We start from the raw sequence: 13224 nt of genomic DNA on the forward strand, positions 1-13224 counted from the left end.
CATTTTAGTGAACAGTCTAGGAAAGTGAAATAATAATTTTCTGGTGTAGATAATGTTTAAAATTTTGGGTGCCCTAACTTGTGCTGTTTTTAAAACACAGATACACAGGGAGAGTGATAAAAGACATCATAAATATGGGTTCCTACAACTACCTTGGGTTTGCACAGAAGACTGGGGCTTGCCAAGAAGCAGCTGCTGAAGTTCTGTCCCAGTATGGAGCTGGGGTGTGCAGCACTAGGCAGGAAATGGGTAAGTTGGAGGATGATAGTATGTTCCCTGAATGTTTATTTCAAAGTTTGTATCTTATTGCAGGTCTTTAAAACATTAGTTGTTTCAGCACTGAACTTTAGTCTAACTGATAAAGCTTTTACTTCAGTGAAGACAAACTGACTTCCTGGATTTAGTTTATGTTGCACAGCAGTTGTCTTATTTATGTTTTCATGTATGGGGTTTTTTCAGTGGTCCCTTATGGGCCTTTAAATAAAGCACAGGTTAGTTGGTGGAAATTCTCTTTGTAGAATTTAGCAATAGTGAAAGCTTCTCCTTACTCTGAGTTTCCCATTTGTTTTATGTGCAGGAAACTTGGACAAGCATGAGGAGCTGGAAAAGCTAGTTGCCAGGTTCCTAGGTGTGGAATCTGCAATGGCATATGGAATGGGATTTGCAACCAACTCTATGAACATTCCTGCTTTAGTTGGCAAGGTATGGCTTAAGTCATGGACAAAAGCTCACCTAACAAAGATTCTAGTGGTTCATTTTTCTAAAAGCTACTTGTTTGCTTTTGTTTTTTCTCAGTGGCAGCCCCTGCAGATATTCTCTGTGGAAACTGTAGGTCACAGTTTGTAGTATGCATCTCTAACCATTGCAAAAGTCTCTTTGGGAAGCAGCATCCATGGGACCAGTAGCAGCCCAGAACTTTCTCTTGGGAGAAAGCCTGCCATGTTAAGGCTTGCTTCCTCAGGCTACTCCTTGGTGTGTGAAATGGTGGCTGATTAACAGACTGAAGGTATTTTGGTGCTTTTGAAACGCTAAGAACCGACTGTGTCAGCTACACAGATAAGCTGAATTGCATGTTGGTACATAGAGAATTTATTATCTTCGAGTGACAGCTAAAAAATCCTTCCTTTGAAGAAGTAGAAAGGTTGTTTGAGGGAAATAAGGTTAACTGTAAAGACTCATGATGTTCACTGTGTGCCCCATAAAACAGTAGACAATTAGTCTGAGTGCCCAGTATCACCAACAGTGCTATTTTAGTTATTGGAAAATGAAATAAAAACGAAATTTTTCTTTACCTCTTCTGATGCAAAATACACATTCTCTTAGCTCCTCCTTAGAGTAAAATAGTGCAAGTGCTGGAACAGGTCATTTTTTTGGCAAATGATTCACTGTCAGACTAATACTGCTAGTCTATTAGAATTCTTTGCCCATGTGTAGTGCATTATTTTCCTTTTATTTAATTAATTTATTTTTTCACTTCCTGAGATGACTTCCTAAATCTTCCATGTGTGATATCTACAGATGATAAATTTGCTGCCTTGTTCTTCCTGGCAACTTTTCTTCCTGGTGATTGATTCTCTTTTGCATTAGCTGCAGTGTCTTCCTGCATGGTGGTTTTTTTTTTTTTTGTTTTTTTGTTTTTTTTTTTTTTTAACAAGGAAGTAGCACTGCCTACATAATATGACTTTTCTTTTGGTTTGTTAAGTTTTAAATATCAAATGCTTTGCATACTAAAAAAAACTTTTGAGTCTGATGCTAGAGAGAAATTTAGTGCTTCAAATCTAATCTTTCTGGAGTCAAATACTTCTGCAGTGCTATGAATCTGAGCGACATATGTTACTTTTATAAATATCTTTTTTTATAAATATTTTTTTATAAATATCTTTTACATGCATTTTTTGGCTCTTTGTCTTTCCATATCTCTCCAGTTTTATGTTCAGCAGAAAAATGATTAATGATTTCTGTGAGACCTTTCAGATTCAGTACACACTGTCAGGTACATTTAAGTAGATTGCTCATTGTCACTACAAATTACTCGTTCCTGCAAATTTACTCAATCTTTTTTTTTATGTGGAGCCCACTGTATATCTTCAATACCTTATGAGAATACCCTTGAGACACTTTACTCAGATCTTGAGTTTTCACCTTGGAACTTCAACAGGTTTTACAACCATTGAGAGAATCTGAACAGTAAATTTCAAGGCGTCTAACATACCTTTTTTATGCTGCTCACTTTAGTAAGCCAACTCTTGTCATAAATGGGTACAGCAATCCCTACTAGGTTAGTCATGAGGATACGTAGTTTCTTGTACACTTGAAATAAAATAGTAAGAAGCTTTTGCCTCATGACAATACAAGTGCCCTTATACTCAAGTGAATAGTCCAAACAGAAATTGTGCTATGGTAAAGAAGAGAGTTCTTGTCAAATGAACCATTTTGCAGTTCAGAATGTTCATTAAATTTTTTTTTTTTTTGGCTGCCTGAAGTTGCTTCTCACTGCACGTTTAATTTCTTCATTGTCTGCAAATAAGGACACATAAATCCTGAATTTTGGCACCACCCAGTACACAGTTAATTGCGTGTGCACTACCTGTTTGGCAATGCTTTGATAGTCCTCAGTAAAGCTTAGAGATTCTCATGCTTGATTAAACTCTTGGGCTTTTTTTTTTTAATGACTGTTTGTGTTTTTTTGCATGTCCTACTTATATTTTCAACTGTAAAGCTGCTTGGAATACAAGATACCTTCCAAGTTAATGGCATCTGGGTTCCTCTACTGCTACTTAATTAACTAAAAACAAGCTACTGAGTACAGTTGCTCACATATACTGTACCACCTCTTCTTTTTCTGCTCTGTGGAATCCTGAAGCACTCAGTTTATGTTCCTACTGAATCCTCTTTTAATAACAACATATACAGTCTGATTAGATTCATCTCTATGCCATAATTTGATCAGTATTAGTCAGCAAAAGGAATTCAAAAGCTTCATCATTATTTAGTTGATCTTTATTCACTATGTCTTGTTAATAGCAGCCTCTACAAAGCAAATGCTTGAAATAAATGTAGTTGGTGTAGACTGAAAGTTGTATTTCAGCAGTTAAAGTTAAAAGATGCAGTTAAAGCACCACTAAAATCATGTCTTTCTGCACCTGGTGGTTTTCAGCAGTAGGGACTTTCTGTTCACAGCCAAGCTGTCATGTGCCTGATACAGTCACTGCCAAGTATGCTGAGTCTAGACCACAGATAACGTGACTTTGAGGGTTATGTAGTCAGAAGTTGCTAGACCATTTGATGCTAAGCTAGACTCTCAAACGTGCCTGTTTTGGATTAAGTATCATTAATATAGTCAGTATAACTAGGTAATAACACCATTCTGTACTGCCTTTAGCACAAAACTTTTCATCATATCTCTGGATGGAGAGAGACTAGACAATTGAGTTAGAACAATGATGCTTGAAGGATATTTTTTTGGTTGTAAGAAAGCACATTAATTTCCACATACAGGTGAATTGTAAAATTAAATGCTCAGGACTGAATTACACAATTCATGTACGTAGCACTCTAGTAAAATGTGGCATTCACTTAAATTGGCCTCGCAGGATGTGCTGGTAAGGTGGTAAGCCTGAACTTCACTGACATATTTTTCTAGAGCCCAAGTAGTGTTATCTCCAGTTCCTGTTAGCCTTGTCCTGGATGCTTTCTCAAATGTCAATTTGCTGATAAAGGCAAATGAAATCTTACCACTGTAGTAGTGTAGTGTCACCGAGTTTTACATATAGTCATCAGTGATTGCTGTACTGTGCCAGTGCTTCTTTCCAGTGGCAGACAGTACTAGACTAGTTACAACTTCTTCAGTTTCAAATTAATTTCTTTCTAATTGAATGTCCTGTTAGCAGAGGGTGAAAAGAGGCTGCTGCTGCTCATTAATTTGTTAAATCTACTTTCTCCACCAAAAGCTCATCCTTGTGTGTATGGAAAAAATTGCCTTTTCTTAGGCAATTAATCTTTATTTTCTTCTTTTTTTTTTTTTTTTTTCTTTTTAATCTATTACTTTTCCTGCTTTCTACCGTTCAAGAAGGTTACTAGTACTGTGTGGGAATCCAGGGCATCCCTCTGGCTTCCCTGGAAGGTCTGGGATTCTGGCAGGGGGTCAGGAGCCCCCCTGTGCAGAGCCCCGAGAGACACTGTCTCTGATCTCTGTCCATGGAAAAGAGTTTTCAATCTTACAGGATGGATTACAAGCTCTGAGTGTTTGATATAAGTAATAATTAGTGTGGCATGGGTGCAAAAGTAAAATTTTAGGATTCTAGATAAGGGTTCAAAGGGGGCAAGATGGAGGAAATTGGGCGTGCCTTGTCCTTTTTCTTTTTCTTCATGCCCTCCATGTTTCACTGTAGTGTTGGCATTTTTCTATTGGTTTAGACTGAGGACACACTGTTCAACATGGGTGATAGATATTGGCACGTTATTGTAAATATAGCACATGTAATTTCTAGTATATAATGTTTGTAACATCCCACTGAGAGGCAGAGCCCCGCACACTGTCCTGCCAGACAGACCTGCTGCAGGTCAGAGAGAACTATTATAGATAAGAAAGAATAAACAACCTTGAAAACCAGCATAGACGAATTATGACTTCTTCTTTGGCAGCGGGGCTGAAAGACTGAGACTTTCTACAATCTCGGGATCGTTTAAATATCACAGATTCCGACAGTACTGGATTATTACAGTCACTTTTTTTTGATACAGTAGTGTTTAACAACAATGTTCTCTGATGTATACATACTCTGTCTGATACAGTAGTTCCAAAGAGCAAACACTAGTTGGAAATTTCCATACTTCATATGCCAAAGTCTATGAAACATGTAGTGTGGATTGTAGCAGGCAGAGGCCCTGCAAGGCCTCCCTGGCGGTCACTCGCCTAAGATAAGAAATGCAGAGTCATGATGAGTGGACCAAAGTAGCCCCTCTTCCACCCTCGGACCTTCGTTATCTCTCTGTAAGGCTATAGGTGATATTCTCCTCAACCCTGGCCACTGGACAATTCCCAACACCCCGGTACCTTATATAAACCCCCATCTCTGCCCAGTTCAGCAGAAGAGCTGTCTCTGGAAACCTTTGCAGGAGCTGCCATTAAAAGACACCGCTGAGGAACTCCACACAGACTTCTCCTCTCTCTATCCCTGCGTTTGCCGAGGCACTTGCAAGCACAGAGCAAAATCACTAAGAGCTGAACTCACAGAGCTGAAATCACTCCAGAGTTGCTCGCTAAGTTGCCTGCAGCTGGGAGCTAGCCCGAGGGACCCAGACAGGCTGAGCTGATTAGCACAGCGCTATACGGGACACCCACGGCAGCGGCTGCCCAGGGGGCCAGACGGACCCCTGGGACCCCAGGCCACATTAGTGAATGTTTGTAGCAGCAGTATGAACACATGACATTTGTTGCAGTTTCTGGGGAAAACCAGTCTCCAGCTTTCTCAGAATGTAGAATGTTTCTACGTGCATCACAGTTCTAGTGCAGAGTCTCCTTTGTTCTGGAGAAATTACTCCTGTTGTCTGTGACACTCCTTGTATAACTACAGGCAATGCTTTTTACAGTCCTTTCTAGTAATTCCTATTGCAGAGAAGAAATCCTCTTGATTCCTCCCTCCATTAGCTGTTATTAGAGAAGCATGGAATGAGCATGTTTCAGTGTTAGATCTTCAGCATCTTGACACCCTTTCTAGATTTTTAACTGAGCAAAGTCACTTCTAAAGTTGCAGCATGTTTGCATAGTATTTGGAGTGGGCCAAGGTTATTTAGAGATATTGTTGCTTCCTTATATATTAATCCCCCAATATACATACGTTCCTGTAGTCCACAGTGATAATGCTGTGACTGAATGTTCAGCATATCAGTTATTGACCTGCAATCATCACTGCTCTCAAAACATACATATCCTGTTTTAATGTTTGTCCAAGGATTTATCTTCAAAAGCAAATTAATTCAGTATCATGTTTAATGGCTTCAGAAAACTTCTCCAGTTCACCATGCAATTCTGTTTTCCATTTTCTCTCTCTTGTATATTACCTGCATCTACACGTGGGTTAGTCAGTGGTTGCCTCCTAATGAGAATAATAGTGCAACATTGATAAGGCCTTTAACCTAGGTCTTCAGTGTCCTGTTTCTCAGCTGCACTGTCAGCTTGTTGACTGAACTGTGGCAGGCTGCTCTGCTCCCTGTTTTAACTGACTGCATAGGAGGATGAGTACACATCAACAGCATGAGATATTCAGGCAGATGCAGCTGCAGGACTTCCAGGAAAAGTGAAACCTAAGTGTTTCTTTCAGTTAAGAGCAGTTCTGTATTTTTATTTGGCGTTACTAAGGCTGCAAATTGGATCTTAGCAAGTCTTGCCTGGACTAGTTGGAATTTGCAAGTAATTGGAGTTGCCTGCATTTATGTTGGATTTTTTTTTCTTAAATGATCTTGAAGCACTTCAGAGCTGAAGTACTAGTACCTGAAGTACTAGTTACATGTTTGGCTGTGAAACATAACCTTTTCAATATATTCCCCTTTCCCCTTTTAATTCAGGGCTGTCTGATTCTGAGTGATGAGCTGAATCATGCATCCCTAGTGCTCGGAGCAAGACTGTCAGGAGCAACTATTCGAATCTTTAAGCACAACAGTAAGTATCAGATGGTGGATTCTGCTTTTCTGCAGATGCTATAGATCAGATGCAATATTTTCTATCTTATAGTAGCTGAAAATCCAATTTCATTCAAGGAAATAAATTGCTACTTATGTAAAAGGTCAGAAGACTGCTGCTACTGGAAGTTGAATCGTCCTGAATCAGATTTTTTTTATGTGTTCAGTCCCAACTAATAACACATTTATCCTGAAGCTGTTCTGGCATACATCTTCTGCGTATGGAGGAGAACATACCCTTTGGCAAGTCTAGGGACACTGGTGTTTTAACATGGTTTCTTATTCTACCATGCTTGGGTAGCTCGGCATGGTTAGACTATTCTAACAGCCTGTCACATAATGATGCAGTCTTGTAGGGGTCTAAGCTACAATTTGGGGGATAAGAAAGTTTAATTTTAGAACTAGATGCTGACATGCTCCTACAGTAACAAAAGCTTATGACTGCAGATGTCCTAGGTAAACTAGACAGTCGTGAATTGGCACAATGTAGTACTAAAAGAATTTTTGGGATATGAAGCATAGGTTAAGTTCAATGAATTACTTGCTTTAAGTATTTAAGTATTTGTTTCCAAAATATACAGATTTTTAAATCTCCTAGTTTCATCTTCCTCCAAAGGAGGTATTTATAATAACTTTCAGGTTAAAACTACCTAGCATTTCCTTCTGTTACTCCTGATGAAAGAGGCATGTGGTTGTTCTTGATTAGTAAGAACTACTTTGATTCTTCAGGTACTCCTAATGCTCTTTGTAGTGTCAGTCCCTGAGATCATGATGACTCTTGCTCTCTTTGAAGTGCGTAGTAGTAACAGCAAAACTTGGGTGACTGCAATTATTTTTCTTTCTTTGTGCTACTTGATAGTGTGGATTGTCTCTGCTGTGCTTACTGTTTCTTTTGTGTTCGCTCTTTCTTGTTTTCTATAATTTGAATAATTTTTTTACAAAAAGGTAGAGCATTTGGTAACTTTTTTTTCTTTTTATCTCCTTATAAATTTTGGTTGCTAGGCAAGATCACAAAAGCTTTGCATTCAACTTCTTGTATTTGTATGGACATACTTCTGAACATTGCATCAGTTGCAGAATTTCAAAGAACTTTGGTGACAAACATAGTTCTGGGCATGAGGAGAAGGACTTAGAAGCTGCTGTGATGAAAAATAGATGATTTGTGGGAATGGCTACAGTAGATGATTTATGGGAATGTGCTTTCCCCTGGTGAAATTGTGGGAAATTCTAGAAACATTTTTGATGGTGGGGTTTTGTGGAAGAGAATGTAGAGGCAAATTAGAATCAAGGCAAAATGTAAACAATGGTCTTGGCCTGTCAATATGATGTTTAGTTCATATTTCTGTATGTGTTCTCAGTCCTACTCTTGTTATACTCTCTGCTGCCTTTTTAATGTGATTCTCTTGAGATAGTAATGGCTTCATTCATAGGCAGATTTTTAGAAATTGGGGGGGAAATGAAAGCTTCCCCTGAAAGTCCTTGTTCAGTGTTTTTGGTTTTTTTCGTGCCTTATTGTGTAGTCTGTCCTTTTTATTAAGCTCAGACTCATCTTCCTCTCCTTCTTGAAAAATTAGAGTAGAAGTTTATTTTCCATTGTTCTCTCTGACTGCATTAACCTTGTCTTTCCTTCATTGAGAGACCTGTTGGAGACAGGGACTACACTGCAGATTTCTTCATCATTGACTTTCTGAACATTAGCTGTCTTTTAACAGTACATTAACTGACCTACTTTGCTGTTTAGTTTTTAGTCTAGATCTAGTTCACAAGCTCCTTTTGCTGCTACAACTGCACTAGTCTACCACTTCTCTTTCCATTATTAATTTGTGGTCTTTTTCATGCCCTAGTGTTTATATCTTTCTCTTGTTCAGCACTTGGCTTTTATGCTTTGATTAATCCCATCTTCACTCCTTTCCTTGGAGTTTTTTTTTTTCAGGACTGATTCCACGTGTATGTATTTGTTCACATTAATTAGATCTCCAAGGATCACATCAAGTGTTTGTAACCAAAGCTTGTAAGATTTCAGAATATGTTTCTACTAACAGTTTCATCTGTCTGGTTTCTGATATGCTGAATATTGTCCTTTTTCCTGCACTGGTGGTTCTCTTTTTTCCTTTTCTCCTTTGGTTTAGAGGCTTCCTGTTCCCACTTCCAATCCCTTCAATTTTAAACAAAGAAATAAAAAAGTACACTTGCCCTGCTTATTTTCCTGCACTTTGGTCTACCTTCTACTTGTCTTTAATTAATTATCCTTGAACTTGTTCTATTCTGAATTATTTCTATCTGCAAGGACATTCTTACTACTAAATTGCTTTCTCTTTTCATCAGAATGAGATACCTTCCTTTTTTTATCCCCCCCCCCACTTTCTTTTTTTGTGCCTAATGCTCTAACTTGTGCTTTTAGTTTAGAATGACGAAATTCTTCCTTGAAGTTCATACAGTCACCTATTCCCTTCAGTCTCATCCATAGGCCTGTAGGTAGATGAAACCTGTGCTTATTGACTTGTATATGGTCTGTCCTCCATGCTGGAGCAATTTGTGCCTATTGCTGTCTTTAGTCATGTCAAAGTTGAAGCTAGTAGCTGTTTTGGTACCATTTAACAGTAATTTCTGGTGCAGATATGCAGAGCCTGGAGAAGCTGCTCAAAGATGCTATTGTGCATGGGCAACCTCGTACACGGAGGCCCTGGAAAAAAATTCTTATCTTGGTGGAAGGAATATACAGGTACAAACTATTCTTTATATTCCTAGGACCCTCCACGTGAGATCTAAATGCTTAGTGTTTGGGTTTCTTTGCCAAATCAAACAATGAATATTATCACTTCATAGTTATTTCATTAGTCTCATCTGTTAATTACATTACACTGTGTATGTCTCACATCCTGGGCTTTCTGTTGCTAGAACTGTAGCTGCACCTGGTGTTATCACAATGTATCCCACATCCTCATTATATTGTAGAAATTAATTAATCAAAACTGATTACTTATATCAGAGCTGAGGTCTTAAGTTGCTTGTCCATTCCATTCTTTCTGTGCTTACTGGATTATGCTAGTGTGATCGGAATTGCACAAATTTAATGGTTTTGCTAAGAGTGAGTAGAAGCAGTAGGCATAGCTGTGTTAGGCATTTAAATCCTAGTGACTTTCAGTACAAAATGTGGTGGTTTGGAGCGTTACAAATGAAAGCCTAGTCAGTTCTTAGACACATCAGGTAAGTAGATGTCAAGTCAGATACGGACGTTAGGGTGGAAGTAAAACTGAGATAATTTTATAAATGAATTATCACTGAACACACTCCTGTGCCCTAATTTCCTGTTGCTGCTACTGTTTAGTCTGTGTGTCATCATCCCAGAGATGTTGAACAGGTAGAAAGCAGAGATCTGGGCCCCAGGTGCAAGGAGGAGAGGTGCATCTCTGCAGACTGGGATGGGTCTAGCAAATTTTAAGTGTTTGTAATTACTGAAAGAGTGAAGAAATGAAAGCTTAGTGATTTTAGTCTCTATGAGGTGGTCCCAACAATTAAATCAACTTATACTGAATTTTTGTTTCTCAACAGTATGGAGGGATCCATAGTCCGTTTGCCTGAAGTGATTGCCCTTAAGAAGAAGTACAAATCCTATCTGTACCTTGATGAAGCTCATAGTATAGGTGCCCTGGGTCCCAGTGGCCGGGGTGTAGTGGATTATTTTGGACTCAATCCTGAAGATGTGGATGTTATGATGGGAACATTCACGAAAAGCTTTGGAGCTGCAGGAGGATACATTGGGGGCAAGAAGGTAAAAAGCTGAGAATCTCATGGCTGGTGGTAAAGTCCATTTCAGGCAGGTGGTGGAATTCTTCATTAAGCATTTCAGATTTAATCTACTCCTCGAGTACCCTATTGTCCATTTGTTTCATAATTTTACATGCTGTGTAATACTGTGAAAGTCTACAGTGCAGAAGAGTCTAGTCTAGTAAAATACCTCATAATTGTGTAGTTCTCACATGGCCAGTGATGATCTGAGTTTGCAGAATGTACAGTAGTGATGTAATATCTTCCTGGGAAGGGCTAGGAGCCAGGAAGCAGGGATTTCTTGATGTTACTTTTAATGAGACTTGAAGGAAAAATGCAAAAAGCTTAAGTTTTTCTACCTGTTTGGAAGAAAATCCTCTTAGGTTTGTCTGGTAGAATTGATTTCCCCCGGGCACAAGCAGTTTGCTTTCTGAAAAGACACTTCTTCTCTTTTTCTTTTTTGGCTGTTTGATTGTTTTGGTTTTTGTTTGTTTGTTTTGGCTTTTTATTTATTTGAGGTTTTGGGGCTTTTAGGGTATTTTTTTGGCTACTAACTCTTCCTATTGGAAAGTACAGCTAGAAAGTGTTGTACTTGCCAAACCTCTAATTCTCAGAGGGATGGTGTAGACAATTCTCTGTATCACCTTTCTCCTATCATAAAATATCTGATCTCACAGATCAGGCTTATAAGCTTTATTGGAGGGTAAAATTCCATTTTCCTACCAGGACAATAGTTTTTATGTATTAATTGTGATAATTACTTCTACCCATAAATGGAGATGGAACTTGGAGATATTTCTTGTAGGGTGTTTACTAAGTTAGATTAAATACTTCAACAACTTCCCTAGGGAAAAAAAAATCATGTAAATCTTTTTCCAAAGGTAGCAAGCTAGTGGGATTGACTCCATGGCATAAGGTAAAGCAGCTAAGAGGCCTTTGCAACTGTTTTAGCTACTGATTGAGGGATTGCTTCATAGGTAAGAGGCCTTAAATCTTCTTACCTAGTTAATTTCAAAGTCCCTTGACGACTTCCTTTCCTTCAACTCTGACCCTAGGCAGACAGTACAGAATACTTCCAGAGGTTTTTATAATACATTTGTAGCCTGTGATAGCTACAGAGGTGTCATTATTCATTTTATGGTTGCAAAAGACAGAATCTCTCCGGGCATGCATACTGATGTTTATAATATTTTACCATGGTATTGTTACAGTTAACAAGCAGCCTAGGTGTAAGCTGTGTTGGTCCTTTGTTCCTATATGAGCTGCTTTTGCCCTCTAAGAGAAATAGGATGTGTTTAAGTGGGAAATGCAGAAAGGATTAGGCTGAGGTTCTGCATTCTCAAGTGACACCTACTGCTTTATTTATATTGTGCTGATGAACGAGAGAAATTTTGTGACCTGTTCATTTCTTTGGTGGTTTTTGTGGGGAAAAAAGTATACTGAGCTTGATCCATAAACACCTCTGGATCGTGCTCCCCACTATTTCATTTTCTTTATATTCACACTGTTATAATAAACACTTTTGAAACTCACCCTGGGCACAGGTCAAATAATGCAAACATAATGCAAACCCTTGTTGCAATCCACTGTTGATGGTGTTAGCTAAACAAGTCTGTCATAGACATTTGTCTCTGTTCAACACACATTCTTGCACTGTGACATTATTATGAGTTGTCATGTGCCTGTTTCTTCTACTGTAAAATTAATCCTTGAGATACTTGTTCTCTTATGGGGCATTCTGAAACAGTTTTTTGTGGTGCCCTGTTTTATTGTGATTGAAGATATGACAGAAGCATTTCTCTGAGTGCTGGGAAGGCTATGTCTCATGCCTCTTGTGTTTTGCTAGGAACTGATTGATTACCTCAGGACATACTCTCACAGTGCTGCGTATGCAACATCAATGTCACCTCCTGTTGTGGAGCAAATCATCACCTCTGTGAAGTGCATTATGGGTGAAGATGGTACAACTATTGGTGAGTCGTTCTAGCAGTAAACATGTAGAAAGGGGAAGCAAAAAAGAGCCTCTATCACTTTGACAGATAGCACATTCAGTGGACACTTCCATAATTATCTATTAGTAATTCTGCAGTTGGAATTTCTGGGTCAGTAAACCAGTTTACATTTCTGCTTGGCGGATCAGCCTAATAACAGCATAAAGACTTTTCAGCTAGAGGTAAGTAATTTTAGTCTTGTCTAAGACACACTATTTTCTTGTACTGATTTTTGTTTTATGTCAAGCTATTCTAGCTACCTTCTTTTTCTTTCCATTGTCTGTCCTTTGTTATTTGCCCCATTTAAACATTGCTTTCAGAGTATTTTGCTGTTGTATCTTTTAAAGTGGTGTGCTGGACAGTGCTTTCAGTTTTCATCTCAATTAAAGTGAATGTGTAAATGTTTCTGAAATCTGTTTTTATTTGGGAAGCTGGAGGCATTTTTCAAAATCAGTGAACTTAATGGAGTAGAAGAAATTCAGCATATTTGTCTTTATAGTCTTAGTTTTCCTGTTTCATTATAGAAGTAAAAAAGGTAAAATTTGTACTACTCTCTGGGCATTCAAAGTAATAATGACAGATTCTTGTGTCTCATTTGCCTGTGGGTAGCAGCCTCCTTCAGTAGTTTGTTGAGGATCACTAAATGCCAACAGGTGGCATTTAGTTTGGAGGCTCTTAGAATTCTAACTGCAGTATATATTGAATTCTTGGAGCTTGAGGCATCTGGCCACGAGGTGGTGGTGGTGTATGCTGAAGAAATGAATTGGCTTTTGAACATGCGTCA

The 13224-nt window shown here is 38.5% G+C and overlaps 1 protein-coding gene across 3 annotated transcripts in view; it reads left to right on the forward strand.

The window, feature by feature from the left end:
• Positions 1 to 13224, forward strand: part of SPTLC2 (serine palmitoyltransferase long chain base subunit 2) — a 79799-nt gene that overhangs the window by 19835 nt on the left and 46740 nt on the right. For all 3 annotated transcript variants that reach the window (XR_010999895.1, XM_068192734.1, XM_068192735.1), the window contains exons 4-9: positions 101 to 249; positions 578 to 702; positions 6568 to 6661; positions 9298 to 9403; positions 10234 to 10453; positions 12296 to 12422. Coding sequence is in view for 2 of the 3 variants with exons in the window: in XM_068192734.1 (XP_068048835.1) it covers positions 101 to 249; positions 578 to 702; positions 6568 to 6661; positions 9298 to 9403; positions 10234 to 10453; positions 12296 to 12422 (821 nt within the window). In the remaining variant the exon portion in view is untranslated. The remainder of the gene's footprint in view (positions 1 to 100; positions 250 to 577; positions 703 to 6567; positions 6662 to 9297; positions 9404 to 10233; positions 10454 to 12295; positions 12423 to 13224) is intronic.

The sequence above is a fragment of the Anomalospiza imberbis genome, chromosome 6 (genome assembly GCF_031753505.1).
Source record: "Anomalospiza imberbis isolate Cuckoo-Finch-1a 21T00152 chromosome 6, ASM3175350v1, whole genome shotgun sequence".
In the NCBI taxonomy this organism is placed as follows: Eukaryota; Metazoa; Chordata; class Aves; order Passeriformes; family Viduidae; genus Anomalospiza; species Anomalospiza imberbis.